Consider the following 25,923-nt stretch of genomic DNA (forward strand, 5'->3'; position numbering starts at 1 on the left):
AGTACCCTAATAAATCATGTATGAATATGTTGAGATTTTTTTGAAAATGCTAAGGTTGGGTTTGTAAGTCAGGTGTGTCTGTGTAGCTGCCACCTACCTGAAAGCAATGTAGCCTTTAAAACATTTCAGAAATTGATTTAAAAACTGTATTTTTTCAGCCTTTTTTTTCCTTAGGACTTCACCAGGCTTTTAATAAAAATCTTTCCTTTGCATATTTTTATTACCGTTTATTCTTTATAGTTGTCCAAGTTTTAATTTACCAGCAATAAAGATATTAGGGTGATATTTTCCCATTATTTCTATTATGTGAATTGCCAAACAACCCAGTGCCATTTTCTGCAGAAAGGTTTTTAAATTTACTTCCGTTCTCAGTTTGCAGTGAGTTGGTTTTTTCCAAGAGAGAATGTGTGTGTGTGCGTGCCTTAGCACAATTTCCTGCTGAGTGATGTGAAAGCTCATTTCATTGCAAATCATTAAAACAATGTAGAACTTCTATTGTACTTCTTATTAAATCGTCTTTATTATACCGTTGTATATTTATCGTACGGGTTGATATTTTTCTTATCACAGTTGCTGCATCAGAAAATTCAGTCAATATAACCCCAAATTCAAAGCAAAGTAAGCAAAATCTATTTTTGGCATACAGTAATGGTAGTTGAATAATAGATGGTGGAAGCAGACATGAACAACAGCTTGTTTTGTGCTATCCATGTAAAATAGCTGCTTTTCTAACGATCTGTCAAGTTTCTACCTTTGTTAGGGCCCAGCCTGTAACACTTTGATGGCTTTGGTGATACTTAATTTATGTTAAAAATAATGTCTTGATTACAGCACTTATGTATATGCTGTAGTAATCATATAATACCTCAGCTGTTTCACTCTTTTTTTTATTCCAGTACAGCTGTTTTAGTTTATACTTCATTGAGTTATATTGGCAACTTCAAAGATAATATATTAGCAGAATTTTACTGGTGTAATATGCTACTACTGGTGAATAGGGACTTCCACCTTCCTCAGAACCCCACAAGAAAAGGTTTAAAAGCTGCTATTTTGGAACCAGGCAGAAGTCCTGATGCTTGTACTGCAGTTCTACGCTGTTAATGGCTTTTTGTGTGCATGCATGGACTCGTGTCTTAAGGTAAGACTAGCATTTTGGGTAAACAGTAACTGCTTCATATCCCTCCGGTGGCCTCATGCGAGCTCGGGCGTGAGCTTCACAGTATAGCTGGCCCTCCACAAAGAAGTAGCCTTTTTGTTTCAGGTTGAGGTTGCAGTCAGAGCACACGAAACATTCTGGGTGCCGGTATTTGTCACGTGCCTTCACCACTGTTCCTCTATGTGGAAATAATGGAAAGAAAAAAGCACAATTAATTCATATTAAAGTGAGAAGAAACTTCAGTATGACACAAAGTAAGTTCTATGTATTTATCTTAAGGCTTTTAGGTTGTTCGTCCGGTGGTTTTGCCAACTACTGTATAGTTTAAGGTTGGAAGCTGAGTTTGAGTAAGTGATATAAAACGCCGTGGAGTTGATCACAATAGTTCCTTGGGAAACTAAATTTTCCAGAAACACGTTAGTTTGGTTACAACACAGAAAGTACAGTATAACCTATCAAAATGGTGACAAAATGAGTTTAAAACCCCCACGTTTCTTTTCCTCAGTGTCTGTTTTCTCTGAGCTCATTACCACCTGTATTTTTTGCTGAAGTTAGTGATGTCATTCAGACAGAAATCTGGTCGTTTTAAAGTAGGCCTGCAGAGCTTTCTGGATGCTTCTGCTGCGTTGGGAGAAGGATGCTTTACACTGCCGTGAAACTTTTAAGAATTCAGAGCCTGAGACAATGCAGCACAGGTAACTGCTGGTTTCATTATCTACGTGTTAATGGTTGACTTGCAAAAAGGTCCTGAGAAATCTTAATTAGAGCCTTGATGGTACGTTGTCAAAACTGAAATCATCTGTATTGAAAGTGTCTAAGGTACAGGTTAATAACTTGGGATTTAGAAGAATATGTTTTATAATCATAGAATCCCAGGTCGGAAGAGACCTCAAGGGTCATCTCATCCAAACTTTCTAGGCAAAAGCACAGTTTAGGCAAGCTGGCCCAGCAGGCTGTTCAGCTGCATCTTAAAAGTGTCCGCTATTGGGGAACATTGTCGTTGTATCTCTGTTCTCTAGTATAATTTCTCTACTAGTGCAGACGGAGACGAGGACCATCACTTGGAAAACATTGCTGTAGTCTGCCGCAGTGTTTGCGGACACATGCTTGACCTACGGATTTCTAAAACTAAGAAACTTACAGAATCCCATTCCCACACTTGTCGCACAGTGGCACTTTTTGGACGCCAGGCACGGCACTAGGTATCTTTGTCACAGGCGCTTTCACACTTCTTGTACCCGCGGGGCGTCCATCTGAGAACAAAACCAATCCTGTTATGTACAGGCTGATATAAAAGCCGCTGATGCAGTTAAGTACTTCTCCTGTAAATACACTTCTGCGTGTATTTACAGGCTTTCACTTGTATCAACGAACAACAAAGTTTCTCAGTACAAGTTTAGTGGGCCAGATTCCACCTCTTTGGAATTAGGAAAAAATATTATCTAGCTGTAGCCAAAAAACCAAGTACAAAAGTGATTATATGTATAGTGTCATAGACATCATCTAATTATATGATAGTAGGTCTTGGGTATAGCAGGAGAGGAAGGGGGATTTGGCTTTAACATAGCAACAAACATACTCCAGACCTGTTGTTAGAAAGCTTCTTATTTATATGACTAACCATAGAACAGATTTGAAAAGATTAGTAACATGATATGAATACAAAATTAAAGCAAAATACAAAAAAATGCCAAGCAAAATCCCACAATATTATATATAAACAATTACATGTATTTATCCCTTCTCTGGTACATATGGAGATATAAAAAATAAAATTTTAATTATTTACCTTTTAGGTTAATTTTGGTTGTGTTTTACACTTACAATAAGTATAAAAACTTGCAGCCTGTAGTAATGTTATTTTTCAAAACTTCTTCATTTGATGGAAATATAACTATAAATTATATTGTCCTCTTCTGTTTTTATTTAGAATGAAGAGGGAATGTGTGAAACTTATTTTAGGAGTGGGTTTAAGTTTCTCTTTTCCTGGAAGTGGAAGAGAGTATTTTCTTTCTTGGTGTCATGAGTATATGCAGCTCGTCCCAAAATTTCTCTTGCATAAAACTTTTTGTCATTCAGTTAAAGTCAACTTTGTACCTTAACGATCCAAATTAATGAAAGTCTGAGAAGACATTCTGGAAAATGTGCTCTAACACCCCCAATTTATTCACACAGGAATAAAAGAAAAGCTAGCTAGAAAAGTGAGGGGGGAAAATGTTAGGGGGCTGGTGTGCTATCTCTAAGATTTCAGAAATTCTCATAGCTCTGATCTCTCTTATTTTCTTCTCAGATTCCCCCTTCCCACAAACATCTCAAAATGCTTTGAACAGGTAAAATATGTCATTATTAACCACCTTCCTCGGAGACTAAATTCTGGAGCACCTTAAAGGAACCAGACTGGCGAGGTTGGCTGGGCTCCTCCTGGTTGGTGTGCAGCATCCTGTAGACGTCGGACTGAGGCACCGAGTTGGGAGAGGGGTCACTGCAGCACAGGGAGGAAAAGCAGGTAAAGCAGTTTAACAAATGTGACTTTAAAGCAATAGCTCCACCAGGCACAGAATATGATTCAGGAAACCAACGTAAAGACAATGTGTTTTTACAGCTACTGAAAGACTCCGTCTTCCAGGTAGCATTGCTTTATGTAGTGATCTAAACTGCTTTATGTAGATCTAAAATGTGCTGAAAAACAGATCTGCGCAATTGTTACAAAAATAAATCTACAAACTCATGAAAGTATTTCTATAATTACTGTTCTGGCTCTAACGGCATTTGGAAATCATCTGGCACCTGTGTTCAACCTCAAAGCAGTTGCATTCCTGGAATCAACTGCTGTATTACCGGCTGCTCTCTGGTGTGGTACCCAGAAGTTCCATTTTCACAGCATATGGCCTCAAGAGTGTTGTTAAAATCACAACTCTATCTTTACATAAGGTCAGCCGAAACCTAAGCAAACAAATTTTTTGGGAGAGTAGCACGATATGAAGGTGTTCTTGTTTTCACAAGTTGGTTCAAGGACTAGTTAATGTAGTGATTATTTGGCTAAGATAATTGTTACTTATTTAACTTATGGAGATGACAAAAAAAGAATGAATTAGGTATTGCACAATAGGAAGTATTGTAACGTGAACACTTACGAATGGAAATTCAATTTTTAAATTTAATTAGAATGGGACATGGCTTAACTTCTGTAATGCCACTTTTATGGTAAAAATGCAAAGTAAAGTATTGTCTAAGCAGCACTTGATGGTTGAATTTCCAATGACAGGTGAGCCAAAAATTTTACAAGAATATTTCATGGTATTTTAAACTGTGCTGAATGTTTTAAATTGATCATGATCACTAACATCCGAAGTAGTTGAGAGGAAGAGTGGATGACTATATTCAGGGGCAGGAATTAGGCTGAATGTGTGGCATCTGTAAATTTCAAACTGCTACTGGGACTAATTAGAAACATCCAGATTTACTTCAATGAAGTCTGTTATTTCACTGATATATACGTAAATGTCCAGTTTAAGTTTCCTGTTGCCACTGGCCTCCTACTGTCCATCGAACCTGAGGTAAGTTTCCACTGGAAATAAGCAACTAATTCCCCCCGGAAGTAGGCTGGGTTTGCTTTATATGGTTTGGTTTGGTTCCCAGGGTAGCATCTAAGCTGTTGAATGGCACAGTGAGAGCAGCCACAGTGGGGCAGTGAGCCCTGTAGCTTATGTTAAATGTTTGCATCTTCCGATTTCTTCAAGCTTTCTTTAAGCTGGTGAAGCTTGCAACAAGCTTTTAATGTATAGGAGGAGCTTGGTTTTTACAGTTCTCACCAATGGCTAATTAAACCCCTCATTCTCTCCTCTTTACTAAAGTAGTTCTAAGTATCAAACAAGTGATAATACAGTTTCATACAGAAGGCAAAAAAACCCCAGGCACAACGGTGTGAGATGACATTTCTCAATGCATACACAGCGAAAACCAAGCCCACAACAAAAGACATTTCAAACCCGCGTAGGGAGTCCGTTCTCAAACTGGGAATGACACAGGCATTTGTGAAATCTGATTACTCTGGGCTTAATCCATGATTTCAGAATAAAGAAAAAGGAAATTTTTCTTTTATTCTGTTATTCTCTAATTGTTGTGACTGAGGATAAATGTCCGTGCAGTAGAGTAACATCACTTTTCATGAACTATAGTTTTATTTTCCTCAAATAGTGTGAACTTAAACACTTCTATATAAATGTAATTTTTATGGTTAGTAATAGCCCAATTCTGCAAGGTGCTGAAGAAGACTTGTTGGTGCCAGTGATTATTCCTTATTTAAAATATTAGTAATTAGCTTTAGTTTACACCATATATACTATGAATTATTAACTTAAGTACTGTTGTAAAACAGAAAAATAAGTTACTATTCTGCAAAAGTAAAGATAAAGATAAATAATGATGAATTGTCCCTTGAAAATAATGCCTGGTACTTTAAAATTTTTTTTTGTTTAATCAACATTGTTATCCAGATACCTACCTACCTGACTTTTAGTCATTGGTATGGATAAAATTCATAAATTGGAGATGGATTAATAGGGCTAGAAACTAAATTTTGGCTCTTCTTGGACAAGAGCTAGTTGTGCTGAATGAGTTGTCCTGAATGGGATTTAAATATCTAGAACATTATAAACAGCTACAGTATTCCTAATATGCATAACCTGAATTTCAACAGTTGAAATTAATTTGAGTTAATAATAATATTTTATTAATTATTAATAGGTTATTAAATGGTTATTAAATAATAGAATCATAGAATCATTTAGGTTGGAAAAGACCCTTGGGATCATCGAGTCCAACCATCAACTCCACTCTACAAAGTTCTCCCTTACACCATATCCCTTAACACCACATCTAAACGAGTCTTAAACACATCCAGGGATGGTGACTCCACCACCTCCCTGGGCAGCCTATTCCAGTGTCTGACCACTCTTTCTGGGAAGAATTTTTTCCTAATGTCCAGCGTAAACCTACCCTGCTGCAGCTTGAACCCATTCCCTCTTGTTCTATCGCTAATTACCTGTGAGAAGAGACCAGCACCAACCTCTCTACAGTGTCCTTTCAAGTAGTTGTAGAGTGTGAATAATAATAATAAATAGTTTTGAATTTTGGAGGGAATCAGAATCTTGATTTGGAGTGGTCAGTCAGCTAATAGTCAAGGTAGCATCATCGGTTTTTATTTACTAGCTACAAATATAAGATTATTTCCTATGAAATATTTATTTGTACATTCTGAAAGACTCCTTTAATATTTTGGGTTAAAAATGGTAAATTACTAATATTTTAATGAAAATATTGAATGGCTTTAAATGACTTAAGTTCCCTCTAACCCTTTTACCCATTTTCGTAGAAATGGTTTGGTATTATTAAAGCTCATGATTTTTGGTATCTTCTAAACGAGCGTATTCATAAATACCAAAGATACTGCTCCAATTACCTTATTACGGGTGTTTCCCCCAGAGCTGTAGAAACTTGGCCTTGCAGTGTTTCCATGATATTGTCATCTGAGTACAACTGCATGGGGGTGTTAAACTGAGCGTGCACGATCTTGACACCGGGAAGCTCCATCTCCAAGGGAATGTTCGGGGCCATCTTAGACACGGCTTTCAGCTCGGTGGGGCAGATGGAGCTGACCGTGCTAATGGAAGAGGGGGTACTGCGGCCGCTGCCACAGTCTATCCCCGAAGGAGTGCTGCATCCACTGTGTTAATAGCCAGGTTACGGAAGAGGGTGCAATGCGTACCGCATTATAGAGAATAAAGACAAAAGTACAGGAATACGGTGGGGTTAACAGGGCTGAAAAGCGTAAAGAGAACAGATACAGAAAAGCAAAAGTATAGAAAATGGAGAAAAGCAAAAGTATGTGTATTCATTGAAAAGTATTTTCCTATAAAATGTATCAATGCCAGTTACAAATAGAATCATCTAGGTTGGAAGAGACCTTTAAGATCATAGAGTCCAACCATTAACATGGCACTGCCAAGGCCACCACTAACCCATGTCCCTCAGCGTCATGTCTACGCGTCTTTTCAATACCTCCAGGGATGGTGACTCCACCACTTCCCTGGGCGGCCTGTTCCAATGCTTGACAACCCTTTTGGTGAAATTTTTGCTAATATCCAATCTAAACCTCCCCTGGTGCAACTTGAGGCTGTTTCCTCTTGTCCTATCAAAAAAAGCAGTCCTTAAAACTCTGGCATACATTTTGTTTAAAGACAGTAAAAATTCTTTGATAGATTGAATAATTCAGAACATAATATTACTTTACATTTTTGATGCTAGATTTTATTGTGTATTAATTAAGCCTCCCTAAAATTCTTTGTTCTGGGTGAGTAATTCTTAACATTTACAAAAGGGTAGTATACAAAGGTTACGTAAGTTGTCCGTGTCAGGGACAGAATAAACACCTGCAGTACTGGAATCTGAGACACATCATTCCAGTCCTGTACCTTACAATGGTCTTAGTCCGCAGTGGAAGAGACTACTGTAAAGTAGTGTAAAATAATGAACGTGACGTTTCCTAGATTTCCTTAAATTCTACAATAAGATATTTACAAATCTTTTAAAAATAGTTTAAAAAAATATATATATTTAATATTTGTTGAACATTTCAAAGAAGAAAAGACACTAAAATAGCCAGGCATACTTTTGCGTTTCTAAATTACAGTGTTTCTGATAGAATGTAAAGTGGTCCTTCACAAGAACAATGGATATGTATTCAGAGAATTAATTTCAGTGCTTTTGAAGTGAATTTTATATGTAATTTATATATAATAAAAAGATGTACAGTTTTTTAGAAATATTGACATTGCTCGACATGACTGAAGTAAAGTTACTGCACACCAATTTGACATCTCTGGAAAAGGATTAGTAAAATAATGTGAACGTTAAGCCCAAAGTCTTTTTCAGTGTCACTATTTTGAACACTTCAGTCTTTTCTCCGTAGCGCCTCAGAGGCTTTTCTTTGTTCTGGGCTATTTCTTTGCTGTTGCTGTGTAACAGCACATAACCCAGGCGTTCCACAGTCGCTGGTTACCAGTTTTATGGTATTCAGAGCTCTGAGATGATAAATGCTTAATCTTTTCTCCAAACTGCATATCTGGGTTGTGGGTAGGTCTTTCCAAACTGAATAATTCTCTGTAAACCTGGGAAAATACTCTTATTTCCCAGTTTGATAGTACAGTATTCTGCTCCGTAGCTACTCTTGGGTGGAGAAGACGACCCAAAATTCTCCCTTTGATTCAGAACGGAATTTGTGTAGGACCACTTTCTCAAAACTGTGAAAGGAAATATGTACTCTACCATCGAAGGCATATCAAGAGAAAAGAAATTCCAGAAATGGTAGGCAACCTTAAAGCAAAAGTACAGTTCCGCATCACCGCCTAGCATGAGCCAGCCAAAAAAGTCACACAGGAGCAACTTATAAATTTACAGTCTTTTGTTTTAGAAGAATCAAGACCACCTTGAGATCCTGCAGCAGAATAAGTTTTGTCAGTGCTGAGAGTGTTAATAAATAGGAAGTAGCAGGAAAGGGCTGGAAAAAGCACGAGTCTTCGTAGGAGCAGCCAAAGTAATGTTAAAACAGAATAAATTATAAGTATAAAAAAAATATAATTATATATTAAATAAAATTTCCAGTTAGAGTAAAGTCCAAATCTGTGGCTAATGTCCAACCTGTTAGCTCAGCCCCACAGTCCAGCATCAGCTCTTCTTTTAGTTGAAGTCCTATTTAGCCTCAGCTGTCTGTCCTAAAGGGGTATTTACAGTCAGGGTGGCGGTTTGGCTTTTGCTGTGTTTAGCAGAGGACATATATCGAGCCAGACTGTTGAAAAAGGAGCAGACAAACACTGTGACAACCAAGGTTTTGTGGATGTAACACTCTGCAACAGAGATTCTGCAGTTTGTAAATCTGGGCTTCCCCAGTGCTAAAACACCTGACAGACCTTGGCCAACTAAAGTTCTGAAACTTGTTGCATAGCTCTCACGTTAATTTTTGCAGATTTTTTTCCCCATCTGACATGCTGGAAAATGGCCATTTACTTCAATATTTTCATGGAAAAAAAAAAATTGTTTAATTGACATTTCTGAATTAGGAGGTTAAGCTCTTGATACACTCATTTGAAGTGGGCCTGTGTGAACCTCATGAGGTTCAACAAGGCCAAGTGCAGGGACCAGCCCCTGGGTCAGGACAACCCCCGGTATCAGCACAGGCTGGGGATGGAGGGATGGAGAGCAGCCCTGCCGAGAAGGACTTGGGGGTGCTGGGGGGTGAAAAGCTGGACGTGAGCCGGCAATGTGCGCTCACAGCCCAGAGACCCCCCGCAGCCTGGGCTGCATCCCCAGCAGCGTGGGCAGCAGGGCGAGGGGGGGATTCTGCCCCTCTGCTCCGCTCTGTGAGACCCCCCTGCAGTGCTGCCTCCAGCTCTGGGGCACCAACAGCAGAAGGACACGGAGCTGTTGGAGCGGGGCCAGAGGAGGCCCCGGAGATGCTGGGAGGGCTGGAGCCCCTCTGCTGGGAGGACAGGCTGAGAGAGCTGGGGGGGTTCAGCCTGGAGAAGAGAAGGCTCCGGGGAGACCTTAGAGCCCCTTCCAGTCCCTCAAGGTGCTCCAGGAAAAATGGGGACAAAGTTTTTAGCAGGCCCTGTTGTGGCAGGACAAGGGGTAATAGCTTTAAAGTAAAAGAGGGAAGATTTAGACTAGATATAAGGAAGAAATTCTTTACTGTGAGGGTCGTGAAACCCTGGCCCAGGTTGCCCAGAGAGGTGGTAGATGTCCCATCCCTGGAAACATTCAAGGTCAGGCTGGACGGGGCTCTGAGCAACCTGATCTAGTTGTAGATGGTCCTGCTCATGGCAGGGTGGTTGGACTAGAAGACCTTTAAAGGTCCTTCCAACCCAAACTATTCTATGATTCTATTCTATGTTTTGAATCTCCTTAGATCCTATTAGGTGCCTGTAATTGGTCCCTGGTGGTCCAAAAGTCAGATTAGGTACAGCATGCGAGTGGTGCCTACGGTTAGAGGCCATGCATGCTTGCTAAGGACTGCTTGGTCCTTTATCCTGGGTCAGCATCAGACTGCAAGGAGAGACGGGCACCTTTTTCCACTGCAGCGGTGTTCTACGTGGCTAGTTGTTCACAAAAGGACGGCAGCCTGTCCATCTTCTACAGTCTGCTATTTATCACTCAGGTAGTTGATAAATTTAACGCATCGCACAAAACTGATAATCCCTATGAGATTGTCCTTTGTACACAGGAATCAATTAGCACCCTGTTTTTCTGGTTTAGAATAGACTTAAATTAGTATAATTGAAATGCAGGCATTTTAGACTTTCAGAATGAAATGTGGAACACTAAATCCATGGGTAAAAACTGCTCCTGCTAGAAAGGATAAAGGGTAGCAATACGTTGCAACACTCAGGCACTTTTGAGCTTCCTTGCGTTTTTAGCCACAGAGTTTGTATTGTTTTTTCCATTATTTTCAATAATGGAAATAATAGTAAGTGAGGCATTTCATCCCCAGTTATGATACAGGAATATTATGCTAAAATGATGGGTGTAAATATATAAGCTTCTTTGCATTTTAGGGCTTTACATGCCTGTGGCATCGGATAGTTCTATTGTAGCTCTGCATTAGGTTGCCTTCTGAAGAGACGTCTGCTGAAAAGCAAACGTAAAATCTCTGAATGGCCTAGATGACAAGTTATATAACTAGTTATCTTTTATCTAGCAAGGTAACAAATTACATGTATTTGTATTTGGACAGAAGGATTTCAGTGTGCCATACATTTATAAGTATAGAGTATCTGGTGCTACGCTGTAAACTGAATCAGGTTCATCAATACAGTTACTTCAGACTCATATCAGTATATCTGAGGTGGGAGTGTGGACCTGCTTTCTTTGGAAATAGAAATCTGAATGTCAAGCTTGATCTCTGTAAGTCAACCATTTCATTTTTTTAAAAATTTCAGTGTTAGGCTATATACTACTGTAAGTAAATTTCAAATGCATCAGTAGGCTTTATTAATGTCAATGGTGAGTATCCGTTAAAAAATAACACCATGCATCCAAACCCAGCACAGCACTCAGAGTTTTTTAACCTGCTTCGGCCTGAGACTATGAAAGGTTTGGGCCGAATATTATGCTTGTGTTCAAAGTAGTTCACATCCTGTAAAGAAAAGAGGGTTAAAATAACTTTCTTTTGCCTACAAATGCTTATTTCTAATTGAAAAGTAGCTAACAAAGTTTTAAAATCGTCACCATGAAGTAACCGTGTTTAGTTTGTACGTTCCTGGCACCCAAAATACAACCACTTCAGTGTTCAGAAATATCCGAGTAAAATGCAGTTCCAAGAGGGAGGGACGGTAGGTAGTGTTGCAGCTCGTCAGCGAGGGCAAAGTTTAGCTACCTGCAGCATTGCTACTACAGAGCTGAATAGGTAGTTTTCTGTGTTGGAAAAGAATTCCTTTGTTTATCACCATTTTTTTTTTTTTTTTTTTGGATAATCAACAAACTCCTGATTATCAGAAAAAAAAACAAAACAGCAAGAGCTGGACTTTTTAGTTGAAAACAGAACAGATAATGATATACCACAACTGACCACGTATTATAATAAATACCAGTACTCACTTTTGCGATGAATTAGGAATGAGACCCCTCAGTTGTCCGTGAAGCGCGTCTTGAATATTGCCAGATGAATACAGCCCAATGGGAGAATTATAGGAGGAGCTCACTACCTGTCTTTTGTCATCAATATTTGCTGCTGCAACAAAAGGCTGGGCCCTTCTGTTGTGAGCTGTACCAATAGGCTTGAATTCCTGTACGTGATAGGCAGACAAAATACACAAAGCTACAATGCACACCAAAGCTAGTAATGGGTCAAACTGACAACATCAGTATTGTTAATCTCTGCATTTTTTACTTTTGCGTCTTTGTTATTATTATTTTTTTTTAACTGGTGCAAGCATACTATATTTTTCCATGCATTTTCTACACGCTACTTAAGCCAGACACATTCAGAGACCATTATTTTCCTGCCTCAGAGCAAACAGAAGGCATTCCGCGTTTGTAAATAGTGTGCAACTTTAAGAAGAAATAGGAGGGATGAATGTTGTAGTAACCTGTTGTATTCTTCTCTAGATTTTGCACTGTTTACGTTCTTCTTTTAGAAACATTCCATATATAGTTAGCTTAATTGCTTTGCTTTAGTGCTAACCTCTGGCTTCTGCTTTTTTGTCACGTAGAGATGGAGGGACTCGCGAAAGTATGAAGATTTTATTGTAAAAGTCTTGCCTAGAAAACCCATAATTTTCAACATTTCTTTTAACTGAAATAGTCTTGGATATACATCAGATTGAGGACGTTCTTTGGACCTTATTCCGTACTTTGAAGCATACCCGTGTGTCAGAAATTGTGATGCTGTATAAATTACAGATAATGGGAAATCATCATAAATAAGTGAAACCCAGAAACGGGTAAATTGGAAATCAGTGCTTATTTCTGGAATACAATTTTGTTTATTGTTGGCCCAGATAATTTCGTCCGGTTGTGGAATTCATAGGGATAAGACCTGGAAACAAAATCTCTGATGACCTTTCGGATAACTTACAATGTTCTTCATTGTAAATTCATTCACTACAATGTAGTGATTGTCCAGGAATGATAAAGACTATTGACTGCATGAAAATCCACTTATTTGTATTGTGCGTATTTAGTCCAGTCTCCTTTGAGTCCCTGTCAGCTCAGGTCCATCACGAATCCACAGAAATACAGAATTTGGGAAAAATAGTGCTGTCATCTGCTGAGGTTTTTTTCTCCCCGCCTCTGTTCTAGTGGGGGAAGAACGTTTGCTGCTGTAGTCCATCACCTTGTCCTGATGTCCTGCAGTGCTCTTTGGAGACAGGGCTGCGAGAGCACTTGAATTTCCATCCATATGGAATAAAAAACTTTTGTTCCTAACGAATAGGTTTCTGCAATCTGAATTGGTCTCCTCTTTAGAGACTGGAACTTGCTTAAGATAGCACAGGTCATTTATACTTCAATTTTCATAGAAATCTTTGCCAGTTCTCTGATTTGGCTTTGTATTCCCAGTATACCCATCACACTCAAAAACACCTACAACACTATAGACCATTTCTGTATTTATTTTGCTATCCCACTGTGCAATATAGAATCACAGAATTGTTAGGGTTGGAAGGGACCTTGAAGATCATCCAGTTCCAACCCCCCTGCCCCGGGCAGGGACACCTCCCACCAGACCAGGTTGCTCAGAGCCCCATCCAGCCTGGCCTTAAAAACTTCCAGGGATGGGGCTTCCACCACCTCCCTGGGTAACCCGTTCCAGTGTCTCACCACCCTCCTGGTGAAGAACTTCTTCCTAACGTCCAGTCTGAATTGTCCCATCTCTAGTTTTAATCCATTCCCTCTAGTCCTACCATTACCCGACTGCCTAAAAAGTCCCTCCCCAGCTTTCTTGTAGGCCCCCTTAAGATACTGGTAGGCCACTATAAGGTCTCCTCGGAGCCTTCTTTTCTCCAGACTGAATAACCCCAACTCTCTCAGTCTGTCCTCATAGGAGAGGTGCTCCAGCCCTCTGATCATCCTCGTGGCCCTTCTCTGGACATGTTCCAGCACCTCCATATGACCTATAGGCAGTCCAAGTTCTGATACTGCTGAACGAGATTTATTTCAAATCGTTGAAACCTGTATCTTAGTAGTCACTGTGTACTGTTTACACTGTCTGGTATTTGCTGTCAAATATTTTTCATGGTGAGACACCCAACATCTTCAACTTTAAAATTATTCAGGTGCAACTGTAGTCTTTCACTTGTCTTGCAAGCTGTACAAACTAGTCTCCTTGTTCTGCTAAATTAAACTCTGAATAAAGTGGGTTTTTTTAATGCAGAAATGCCTTTTTTTTAGATTACCTTAGCCTTTAGGAATGCTAGAAAAATTTCGAGTTAGAACAAATGCAACTTGTTACCAAAAAACAAAATAGATATTTGAATACTCAAATCCACAGAATAAATCAAGATAATAAGAGCAGATTAGATAAGCATGGACAAGTTTTTGACTCCCGTAGATTTTTATTCATTCCTCAGAGCATTATTTGCTTTCTCAGAGAATATCAAGTCTTTGTTCAGAGATTTGGTGAATAATTTATAATAATTATGAAAACCTGAATGTGATTTGGCTTTTTTGTTTTCATTTAAAACAACAGTTTCAGAAATATATTTAGGGACAGACCTAAAGAAAAGTCATGGATATATAGAATGTGCAACCAGAAAATGCAAAGAGTAAAAAGCAGTTTTATTAAATGAAAATGTTTAGCAGCATTGCACTGTAAGAGGCTATTGAAAGCAGCAATCAGCTAAATGAGCACAAAGATTTTACTTGCAATTCCTTGTTTCTGGCTGATAGAACTGGGTTGCAATTAACAAAATGTATTAGTAAATGGAAATAATCTACTAGTGTTTAGGATCATCTACTTAATGAAAGATATTAATGTCAAAGTATTTAAAATTGATTTAAATCCATGTATGATACAAAACAAACAAAAACAACTGTGAACATTGTAATTTCATCCCCTTTTTTATTTCTTGTTGACAAATGAACAGCACAGAAGACATGTGGCACCATAGTAGCATGTTTACAATATAACAATTGTGAAACAAGTATTTGCAGTTAGTTAAATTCTGGTTTCTTTTAAACTCATCTATCCATATAAAATGTCAGTGACAGAACAGACAGCAGCAAAAATAGTCCAGCTCTTGTGTTTATTGGATCACATTGAATCGGTGAAAAGTCCTCCTTTAGTTCAAAAGCTAAATGAGAACTGGAGGTTGTTGAAATTCCTAATCAGGAATAGTAAAGAATTACAGTATTTCATTTCTTAAATTCTTTTTCTAGCTGACCGATGTCCTTTTTGCAGGGCTAACTACATTTTGCGTTGATACAGGTATCAGGAATAGAATGAACGTCGCCCCCAAAGCCTGTAGAAATGCATCCAACATGGACCATATTCCTCGGGGCTAATTGCTATGATGGTACACAGATGTTCAAATTTTGGAAGTATCGTGTAACTAAAATCTTTATCTCTGAACGCTGTTATGGAAGAGCGGGTAGGTCCTCAAAACTTGATTATAAGTGGTAATAGACTATAAACTTACTTTTTAGAATAGTGTTTTTTGGGTTTTTTTAGATTTTCATATTTATCTATGTGTATAGTATATTTATATCTCCCAGGAATGTATAATGTCTTTCATGGCCAAAAGCCTAGTTACACTGAACAAAATGTTCAAAGGTAAAGATAGAAGCAAAAAAAGAAAAGCCCAAATAAAAACAATTCATGGAATGCAAACAAATTCATTTTAGATGAGATTAAAGGGATTATAATTGAGAAAAAAAATTACAGGTTATAATATTGTTTTACATTGACAATAGAGCATAAAGAATTTAAAAAATAATTTTAGAAGATACAGTTTGCCATTTAGATTGTTTCAATTTCTCATCCTAGTTATATTCTTTGAGAACCTTATGTTCTAAATTGCTTTTATATAAAATACGATGTGATTGTATTAGTCATACTTCCAAGTAGTCTATTATTTCCTATTATTTATCCATCACGCTATAGGTTGCTCCAGAGTAATGAAATTAGGTGGCTGTAAGTTATTTACTAGAATTTTTGTCTGTTTCCTGTTCCCAGAGGAAAAAATAGCGAGAGGTTTCATTGCGCTCTGACAATTGCCTCTATCAATCTCCAAATGACTCGTTGGGGATGCTCAGCCTAATGCAAAAGTTTGCTGCGGTGTAAAGGTGCCTTGTCCCACAGCTGCAGGTAGGCACAGTATTTAGTTTATCAGTTTTCACATAACCATCTCCAGGTACCTGTAGAATAATTTTCATTCATTGAAGCTAAAGTAAGCATTCTTTGGCCAAACACTTGGCCAACTTTCCAAACAATTCAAAATATGTTTTACTTTAATTTATAACTAGTATTTATTAGCTCGCAAATAGAAATTAGATACTTACTAAGAAGATTGTGTAAGTCTTCATCTATTATTGTTATTTAGTTGGCTTTTAATGTATTTAAAACTATTGACTTCCCTTTGTGAAACTTTCTTAGTGAACTTTAAAATGTCTGTCTGGCAAGAATGAAAAAAATCTGACTACATTTATAACATCTATGACCTTTTCAGTAGCTCTAGTTATTATATAAATGGAGGAAATGCTTTTTATAGAACTCAATGATTTTCCGTTTCTGCACACCAGCCAATGTGCACAATACTTTTGGATAAAAGTGTTTTACATTTGAAGGAATACTGCTTTCGGGTTTTCCTCCATTCGTCTGAGCTTTGATGCCTTTATTTATTGTTGGACTTCAGGAAACTCTAATATCACCTAAACAGCACAGGCTATAGTTGTGCAATAATTTGTCATCTGAGGTTAAAGAAACTTTGACGTTCTGTTTTCACTACGGTTATACACACTGCTGGCTTTCCTGTGTTGTGACTAAATATGCAGTAAAATTTAATTTAAAATTTCAGCAATTGCAGGGAAAAAGCTATACTTTTTTTCCCCAGGGAGAGCAGAGGGATGGCTATTCTTGGATGGAAGAATTGAATCTAAAATGTAAATCATCCCTAGAATGGTTTGGCATAGTTGGTTACAAGCATTACTACTTTTCTGGGGCCTACTATTTATTAAGTATAATCAGTACTCCTGATTTTCCTAGGAAGGAAAGAGGGAGACATGCTAGAATGAAGGGCTTGGCTTTTTAATGTAGGAGAAACAGTTTTTCTGATAGCCCAATGGGGACTGCTTTTCAATAGTCTGCCGAATAGCGCTTAGTGAAATCTTGTGATTTATTTTTAAGTAACTATCCTTTTTAGGAATGCAGCTTTCATGCAAAGGGATTCCTCTCCTGTCATACATGCCTATGTGTTTTTTTCTATAGCTTTTTTAGTGAATTCGTTCCACTGCTATTTATTTTATCTATATCCTAGCTACTCCACAAAAACATGCATTTTAAATAGCTTTGTTTCTTCACTATACTATGTCCTACTGCTGAAGAAGGTAAGTTATTTCTGATGAAATTTGCTGTATCACTTAACGCAAGTTTTTAGATTGGAAAGAAGAGAGAGAACTGGAACGCTGAAATACCATATTCATGTTTTGAAGTGTCTCCATGAAAACAGAATCGGTGGAAATATTTATTGCTTAGGATTTACTGCAATGGAATCTGCACTTGCATTTTTCTAGGAGAGCACAGAATAAATACTTTGACATCCTTGCTTTGATCCTGGAAGGCCAGGAGCAGCAGAATGCTCTTCCCTCCCCTCTCTTGAGAGAACAGCAGACATTCGTGTAGGTTAAAGAGGAAAGACAAAGGAATAAAGCACTAGTCGTAGATAGTAGCTAGCTAATTAACAATTAACAATATGGAGACTTCAGCTCATAGCTTTGCACAAGGGGGTGGGTGGGAGTTTGAAGAGAGAGGGGGATTTCAATTGATTGGATTTGCTTTGCCCAGGTACAAGGATCCAGACTTTGCTGGCCAGAAGCGATGAATCGTTTGCTTATTGATCAGTACATGTGTTTTGTACAAATTTGTAACTTTCAGTTCTGTGGTGTAGTATAAAAATATCTGGAAATAAAGAGACCCAGCATTAAGGGCTCTATTTAACTGACTGTTACACCACAATGACTCTTGTGATGTGATGAGTGTATTGCTTTGCTACTTGAAATGTATTCCTGATTGAAAAACTTCATATGATGAAGGATCTCTAAGAGTTAAAGCAACTTAAACTGTATCAGAATAAAAGGAGATATTTTCTTTCCATAATAAAGCTATGGAGATACGTACAGTTTTAAAGAAAAATGGGAATGTGTTGTAAGTTGTTAATGTTTTGGTTCAGTTATAGCTGAAAAATCAAAAACATTCTGTCAGATAAAATGATGTTCATACGTATCATAATCATGATGGTTCGTATTGGCGTAAACTGGCAATAATGGATGAAGTGCTATTCAAAGACCTTTAATGACCACAAGGGAGACCACTTGGAGTGTAAAAAGGTGAATGGAAATGGTTAGGTAACTTTTAGGAATTCATACCTGTGGTTCAGCTTCCAAATTTATCTTGAAGGGATGTGCTTTGCCATCTTCTGAAACTTGTGGGGACCATAATTTTGTTCCTGCCCTAGAAAGAAAGGCAGGCAGAATTAAAATAACTTGAATTCCTATGGAGTTTTATATGTCCCCATAAAATACAGTGCAGCTTGAAAATTTGCAGTTTGTTCTGTGCTTTTTTAATATTTTGCCATAAAAATACTTCAACAATATATGTGTACTATAGGTAGATAATATGTAAAAAGTGTACGTGCTTTTTTAAAACTTACGTATACTATGAACGACAGGAAATATTTTGTTAGTAGTCACCAAATGCAAAGGGAAATTAGTGCCTTTCTGACATGACCTGACCAAGTGTTTTACAGGTTTTTTTTTCTTAAATGGTTGATAGAAGAAATGTTGGGTCCTTGGAATATTTTGCACAGATAAGTGAATATATTAGTAATAACCCTAAACCAGATCGATATAAATTTATTTTTTTATGACCACAATATCCATGCAAAGCCTGCTTTTCAGTGTAGGAGGAGTGCAATCTAGGTACGCAAAGTATACGTGCAATTGTAAACAGAAGTTGCACAGGTGATTCTTTCAGTCACTGAAGCAGAGATAGCGAACATGCGAAATTCAGCAGCTAATTTTAAAATGGTTGAATATTAATGTTAAATATTAATCTAATACTTTTTCTTATATAAATATAAATCTTTGGTATTTTAAAAATATGTGCAGATTTCATAGGCACAAGTACACTTAAAATATTTTCAAAATTAATTCCTAAGAGAATTGCTAAATGGCATATGTCCATCTAACAGGACTTGCAATTAACTGCAGGAATATTTTAGCAGTGGTATGTGCTGTAGTGATTAGATAAAGCTCCTTCCAAAGAAAAACCGACCTCACCCCTTCTGTATTTGGAACAGAATATTGGGGTCAGCTGTAATAAAGTGCTGTGCCTCCTTGAGGGCCTCAGGTCAATCAGAGGTGTCTGATTCTTGGAGCCAACTGGAGGAGTGCACCAGGTGATGCTTATTAAAGGCTGAGCAAACTTAGTTAGGAGATGAGATGATGCAGGTTCTTTCTCTTGGTGGCTTTAGTTGAGAAAAGTGAATGCAAGAAGTTTCTGGACTCCTGAAACATAGGGCTTGCGGAGTCAGCAGAGGCAGGAGATGATATGGTTCACAGCTCAATAAATGTGGTGAGTAGACTGAGGGGAAACTATTCTTCTTGTGCCCGTGAAGACATGTTCTGGGAAGTCTCGCCTAGTCTGAAATTGGTGAGGTAGGTCTGGGTGCTCATAATTTTAAAGGTTTTGTGAAATTCTTGAAGCTGTTTGAAATAGTTACACTACATAATAGCTATACTGTATAATATAAATATATATGTATTACATATGTGTGTGTATATATACAAAAGCTGGAGTGGGACTTCTTACAAGGGCATGTAGTGATAGGACGAGGGGTAATGGCTTCAAACTGGAAGAGGGGAGATTTAGATTGGATGTCAGGGAGAACTTTTTCACTCTGAGGGCGGTGAGCCCCTGGCTCAGGTTGCCCAGAGAAGCTGTGGCTGCCCCATCCCTGGAGGGGTTCAAGGCCAGGCTGGACGGGGCTTGGAGCAACCTGGGCTGGTGGGAGGTGTCCCTGCCCAGGGCAGGGGGGTTGGACTAGATGGTCTTTAAGGTCCCTTCCAACCTAAACTATTCTGTGTTTCTATAATCAGTTGGTGGGGTAGTATCTTCTTTCAGAAGTATGCACACATACCTCTCTATTTTCAAAGAAAGCTGGTGTGCAGCTGCTTTAATTCTCTCCTGGGCATCATTATGTGTCATGTTCTCTGTGCTTAGACCATCGATAGCTACAATCACATCACCAGGGCACAGGTTGGCAGCTGAAGCCTTGCTTCCAGGTGTGATCTGGAAAAAACAAAATTCAGCTGTTTAAGCACCATGCATACCCGAAATTCGATAGAGAAAATGGACTTCGCTGTGCTTCCCTATTTTCTATTGAATGGCTAGGGAGAGGGGGCCTGTAAACAACTATGTGATTCCTTACAGAAAAAGTGAGTTCTTAATTCTGCCAGACCCTCTGTAGCTCTGTTGTCAGATCACCGTATAAATGCTTTATTCATCATAACTTCAAATTAGATGGAGATTATCTTCACGCTCTGCATTAAATAGTTTCCACTCTGATTTCTGTAGTTACTGTATCTTGTCTTTGAACCTTCCATCTCAGCTGCCACTGTGTAATTTGCTTGAAAAGTTAAGTTTTCCCCTCACAACTCCAGGCAATAGCAGAAGAACAGAATTGCTAAGAAATTGTGCTATTTGACGTTCACATGCGTGATGTGCCATTGACTGGATAATATGGAAAGCCACTTGTGGCCTTACCACGTTTAAGGACAAGTACTGCAGTTAGTGTGTTTTCCGCTAGCCTGGCCTCTCATGTTGTCTTGCTAAGTAATCGTAAATATCCTAATAATACTGAAATGACACTTTTCTCTTTATTCATGTCTAATCCAGACCCTGAACTCCTTAAAGTGCTTAGTGTTAAGTCCCATTGCGTTTGGATAATAGTGGACCTTAGTTGCTACCAAGGCTTATTCTAGAATTGGAGGCCTTTATTTGCAAACAGGCAACTTGTCATACCACCACACCACTTAAACAGGCTTTTGCTCACTGGGTGGGATTTTGGTCCCTTAGGTGTGTATTGCCATTTTAGGTGACCTTTGATGCCCAAGACAGCAACATGAAATGGATGGATGGATGGATGTAGCGCAGAAGCTTCTGGAATTCAGCTCATCTGAAAAAGCAGCACAAAGGGGATGGGTTGATTAATCTAAAATAACTCTAGATGCTTGTTTCTAGATAACTGAATCCCAGTGTGAAGGACAAAAATGTCAATATAGTCTTACTTACAAGAGCAGTTCTCTGATCTGTGCCATGTATGAAGTAAAAAAGCTATTGGAGATAATCTGTCTCACTATGGGTTCTGCTACAGCCAAAGTAAGTGCTATCTCAATTGGTAAAAGTAATTAAGTGTTATGGAGAACTGGAAAACATGCTATGGAGATGTTCTTCAATTCTGGTGTTTCCCAATTTTCCAGCAGAGGAAGAGAGTGAATTGCCCAGTCTACTTCCAGTATGCCCTGAACCCCAGCTATGGTGAACCTGTCAGACTTACTGCCTCTGAAGGTGACAGTAGGAACTGACAGCATAAAAACCAAATAGAAATATTCTTTTTGATATGTGCTGCACTGCATTAGTATTGAAACAATGTCAAAGATCATCCCAGTAGAGTAATTCTTTCCTCTTCCCAGCTGTCCGTTTCTGTTAGGTGGGTCTGAACGCTCAAAGAACTTTCTTTGTTTTGTGGGCTTTTTTTCTGCATTCCAGCGTGTAAACTTATTTTTGTTTTCACTGGAACACTCTGCAATGCATGTGCTATTATCAAGTCAGGCAAACTTTCCAAATTGGTACCTGTGGCCAGCTGGAGGCTTTTACCCCCCAATCCTCTGGAGTCTCCAAAATTGTCTGTTTCTCAAACTTCAACAGCTGCAAGTGTAAGTGAACTGCACTGAGACCACTTACATTATTCTAATAAGACAGGATGGAGGTTTGATCGTGCTTCTCCATCCAACCTGGAATGGCTCCTGACTTTGTTTAGCACGTCGTGGACATGTGTGGAATGACAAATGCAGCAGAAGTCCTAGCGTTCGGGTGTGACTGTTGATGCTCTAATACCCCAAAAGGGGCAAAAGCAGCCCTCTCTAGAGTAAGCTTGGTTCCCTCTCAAGAGTGAGCTTGTTTGAATAACCCTTATACAGGTTACTTGGTAGATTGTGCTTTTTGCACATTACAGCAAATCATCTGCTGTGTCTGTGGCATACCTCAGCAACGTACTGAGACAACGACCCTGCCTCGTAAAGTCCTGTGTCTGTCTAGCACGGTACGTTCCCCTGCAGCTGTGCTACTAGTAGGACCTAACATGCTCTGTGTCGCTGGTAATAATGCACAACCCCTTGGATTTCTGTGACATGTTGTCACCAGCTGCAGTGATAGCACTATACAGTTGGATGAGGTTATCCTTGCTCGGTGGGAGCAAGGAAGGAAAGGAGCAGGAGTCTGTATTTCCTACTCGTTAGCTTAATTGATTACTGCCAGGCTTCTGGGACGTGTCTGTTGGGCCTTAACATCTTGATGGGTCTGAGTTCTACTTGCCCGGGCCTTCTAGGGTGCAGAACTACCTGCCCTCGTATAATCCTTTCACTCCAAGACCACACCATATCACGGGTGTATATCGATATTGTTAGTATCTCAAGAAACAGTATTGCTTACGTTATTAGGGAACTTATTTGCAATACATTAAATGTATATTGCGAACACTTAGAATCATATCGTGACTGCAGTGTTTCTTGCTTGCTCACCCCTGCTTCGTGAGGTGGATTCTACTGGTGCTTTGGGATTCTTTTTGGTTTTTTTTCTTCAGCATGTGTCTGTGTGGCCTGCCTGTTGCTCCTGTATCCTAGGAATCTCAGCTACAGGGATATGTTTGAGCATTCAGATGTTGACAGAGACTAGATAACTGTGTAACCACGTGAGGGGCAAAGTCTCCTATGAAACTTTGAAGAAAACCATCTGTTAATAGACTTGTGAGCTCATCATGATGCTCCTTCATAAATATTTCAGGCTCTGTGCTTTCTGAAAAGAGTTATGAATGTCTGCAGACAAGGTGCCTAAATATAAAATTGAGTTAATATAAATACTTGCATTGTGATCTGTAAAGGTTTGTATTAAAAGAGAACTTAAATCTGGAGTTGAAGATATTTCACCATTCCCTCAAATCTCTGCAAGTTTTAATTGTTTCTGTAATGCGTTATTCAATATGACTGAAGTTCTAGGATTGTGTTCCTCTCAACACTTAACCCAAAATGGTACCTTCTGGTCAGATTAAACTGAAATTATTCAGTTTCATTAAGACTCGGGTTTTGTTCAGTTTTATTGATGTAATGTCTTTTCGTCTATGTAAAGTTCAAAGGATTTCAAGAAATGTTTTCATTATTTCCAGTTAATTTGTTGTTTCTGACCCTAATAGAAGCTGAATATATCTATTTTTAGTCCCCTCCTGCTCTTCCTACCCTCCCAGTGACCATGATCTGTGGGTTTAGCATTTGCTTGAAACAGTCAAGAGAATTTCCTTGCTTGGGAAATCGCAGATGGGTTTTCGAGGTGACATCTGTTCTTTAGACAGGTGGATGATGATCTCTTACGTTGTCTGTCTCTCTTGACAAGTCCTGGTAAAAGCTTTCTCTTGTTGAACGAGGACTATAGGCAACCAAATGTAACACCTGTCCAATCGTTTTATTCAAAATGTATTTTAAAATAATTTTGATTTATTGGTTTAATGGCTAATAATTTCTTTTTTCTTGTGAGGACAGTTAAGCTAAATGTGAATGGGCTGCTGGTGATATCTTCTGTGAAAGGAACACCTAGGCCCCAAGAAGCAAGGCATATGAATCTTTTGAAATATTCATTACTATTTAAGGGGTGCTGCATGAATACTTATTTAGGGACTCTTCTAACTGTGTGCTGCAGCAACAAAAATAGTAATTTTAAACAAATCTACCATTAATATTCTTGAACTTGAGCTAAGCAAAGTTAAACGTGTCATTTTCTCATATATCTATATTTTATTTCGTAGTTCTATTTGAAGTCTGATTTTTTTTTTTTTTGAGCCTTTCTGTAATATGCTAGAAACCAATGGCTTATGTCTTGTGAGGCATTTGGTAGGTATGAGTCAATTGCAAAGTCATTTATTCTTTAGAAAGTTACATTTATAGTAACATCCTTTGTTATTGCAGTTTTAAACTTCATTGCACTTAATCTAAACACAAAGAAAATACAAACCAGACACCGCTAAAATATTTTTCATTAGAGATAATGGAAACTATTTTTCTTTTGGAGGCCCATAAAAGGCAATGAAGGTCCCAAAACATCCAGAGGCTTTTTTTTTTTTCTTTTTTATTCAATGTTTTTGTCTCCTGTTCCTCCAAAAGTTTTGCTATGTCCTATGAATATTTGTTATGAAGCTACATACTGTCAAATAACAGCATTCTGGTTTACTTCTGTTTAAAATAAGTAAAATAAGTAAAATCTTTTATGCTTATATAAATCTGGAATAAGTGATTAAATGAAATTAATTTTTACTAGTATAATATGTGAAAGGATCGTCCTTAAACTTTCTACAGGCTCCTGTTTGGAAGCCCGTTTACTGCAAGGCATCACCAGTGGTCTCCATCCTTCAAGGCTCTTGACGTTTATTTAATACCAGGCATAGTGCATATATTGAGTCATAGTGCAGGGCTTTAAAAAAAAAAAGGGGGGGGGGGGCCCAAAAAAAAGCATTGGTGATTTGGAGGCTCGTGGAACACATACTTGGTGTGTCTGAGGTTCTGAAAAGCAGCAAAAGCATAAGGAGGACTAATTCTAGTCTGACGTGCATTGAACACAATTTTCAAGACATGCAAAATATCAAAATACACGTCCTGTCTTTTGGGTAGATTTATGCCTGTAGATGCAGGGCAGCAGACAGCGTTTTATATTCTCCATTCATGCAGTAACTGGTTTCTTAAATAAATTGCAATTAATAGCTTAAAATCCATGGAAAAAAAAAGAAAGCTTGGATTCTTGCCCTTTATTGGGGGGTAAGGTAAATTCTCTATTTCTAAATATGGCAGAAAACACCAGAGAACTCTTTCCTTCATATTCAGGACTGGATAACTTTCTAATAATTCACTGATTAAACTTTCATGAAAATGAAAACCTTTACATACGTAAAACAAGGTACTGTTGCCTTTGCTGGCAATAATCAGAACATCAGAACCTGACTTAATTAAATGAGAGTCAGATTAATCTTGTCAAGTTGGCAGGGAGTTTGCAAAGCACAAACTCCCAGGCGTGAGGAGCTGCTGCCAAGCAGCTTTTCCTCCCCCCCAGCCCCGTGATCCCAGAGGCTGCTCCTGAAAATGATAAAAGCGGGCTCTGGCCTTTAGTAGGCTCAAAACTAATTTTCTCATCTGAATGCCTGGGGAAATCATGCCAGAATTGATTTTTTTTTTTTTTTTTTTTTTTTTTTTTTCCTGCTGCCAAGGCACTTAAATTCAATTTTTGAGGTGTAAGTAGAAATGCCGCTAAAGCCTCTTGGACCAATAAGGCAATCCCAGAAATGCGTCCCACAGAAGTTGTAAAAACTGTCAGCGTTCAGCTGGCTCTCCTCGGGACCAGCAGCTACGCGCAGCTCCCTCTGCATCTCTCAAATCCAGAAAAGTACAGGGCAAAACTCTGCAATAACTAACAAATGCAATCAGTAGGGAAGAAATGGAAGGAGTACATACCCTGGTTATGATTAAGGGTTGGTTAAAATCTATTCCTCCCGAGAGCCTGAATCCCCAGGGCGCCGGTCCTTGGAGAATAACGTTTTGTGGCATCCTGGAGGGGTTTTTCTTGGTTACTGCTCTTCTTTCCCCTGAGGTCTGGGTGAGGAGCCGGGCGGCAGGGTGCTGGCAGCAGAGCACCTGCCGGCCAGGGCAGCCCAGCTCGTGTCCCTCTTGGGAAGTTGTACTCGTCC

General features: G+C 38.7%; 1 protein-coding gene across 3 annotated transcripts; it reads right to left on the minus strand.

Annotated features, from left to right (window-relative positions):
- Positions 1-490: 490 nt before the first annotated feature.
- Positions 491-25,923, minus strand: PDLIM3 (PDZ and LIM domain 3). Of its 3 annotated transcripts, XM_054203783.1 has the most exons (8): positions 25,691-25,922; positions 20,062-20,213; positions 18,290-18,374; positions 11,278-11,345; positions 6,618-6,881; positions 3,511-3,638; positions 2,298-2,409; positions 491-1,334 (listed from the first exon to the last, which is right to left on the minus strand). In XM_054203783.1, the coding sequence occupies exons 1-8, from the start codon at positions 25,781-25,783 to the stop codon at positions 1,145-1,147; spliced, it is 1,092 nt and encodes a 363-aa protein (XP_054059758.1). In that variant the 5' UTR covers positions 25,784-25,922; the 3' UTR covers positions 491-1,144. The 3 variants fall into 3 exon arrangements, with proteins under 3 accessions (XP_054059758.1, XP_054059759.1, XP_054059760.1); XM_054203784.1 differs by lacking the exons at positions 6,618-6,881; positions 11,278-11,345 and adding an exon at positions 11,807-11,994 and having other exon boundaries at positions 25,691-25,923; XM_054203785.1 differs by lacking the exon at positions 6,618-6,881.

The sequence above is a fragment of the Rissa tridactyla genome, chromosome 5 (assembly GCF_028500815.1).
Source record: "Rissa tridactyla isolate bRisTri1 chromosome 5, bRisTri1.patW.cur.20221130, whole genome shotgun sequence".
NCBI lineage: Eukaryota > Metazoa > Chordata > Aves > Charadriiformes > Laridae > Rissa > Rissa tridactyla.

What these genes read in the sequence shown, in the direction of transcription:
- PDLIM3 (XM_054203783.1), bottom strand. Translation starts at nt 25,783, where the DNA reads ATGCCACAAAACGTTATTCTCCAAGGACCGGCGCCCTGGGGATTCAGG. An exon ending in ATTTGGAAGCTGAACCACAG is followed by an intron (nt 11,346 to 18,289) that starts GTATGAATTCCT and finishes TTTTCTTTACAG; the next exon opens with GATGTGAACTACTTTGAACA. An exon ending in ATAGTCTCAGGCCGAAGCAG is followed by an intron (nt 6,882 to 11,277) that starts GTTAAAAAACTC and finishes CTATTAACACAG; the next exon opens with TGGATGCAGCACTCCTTCGG.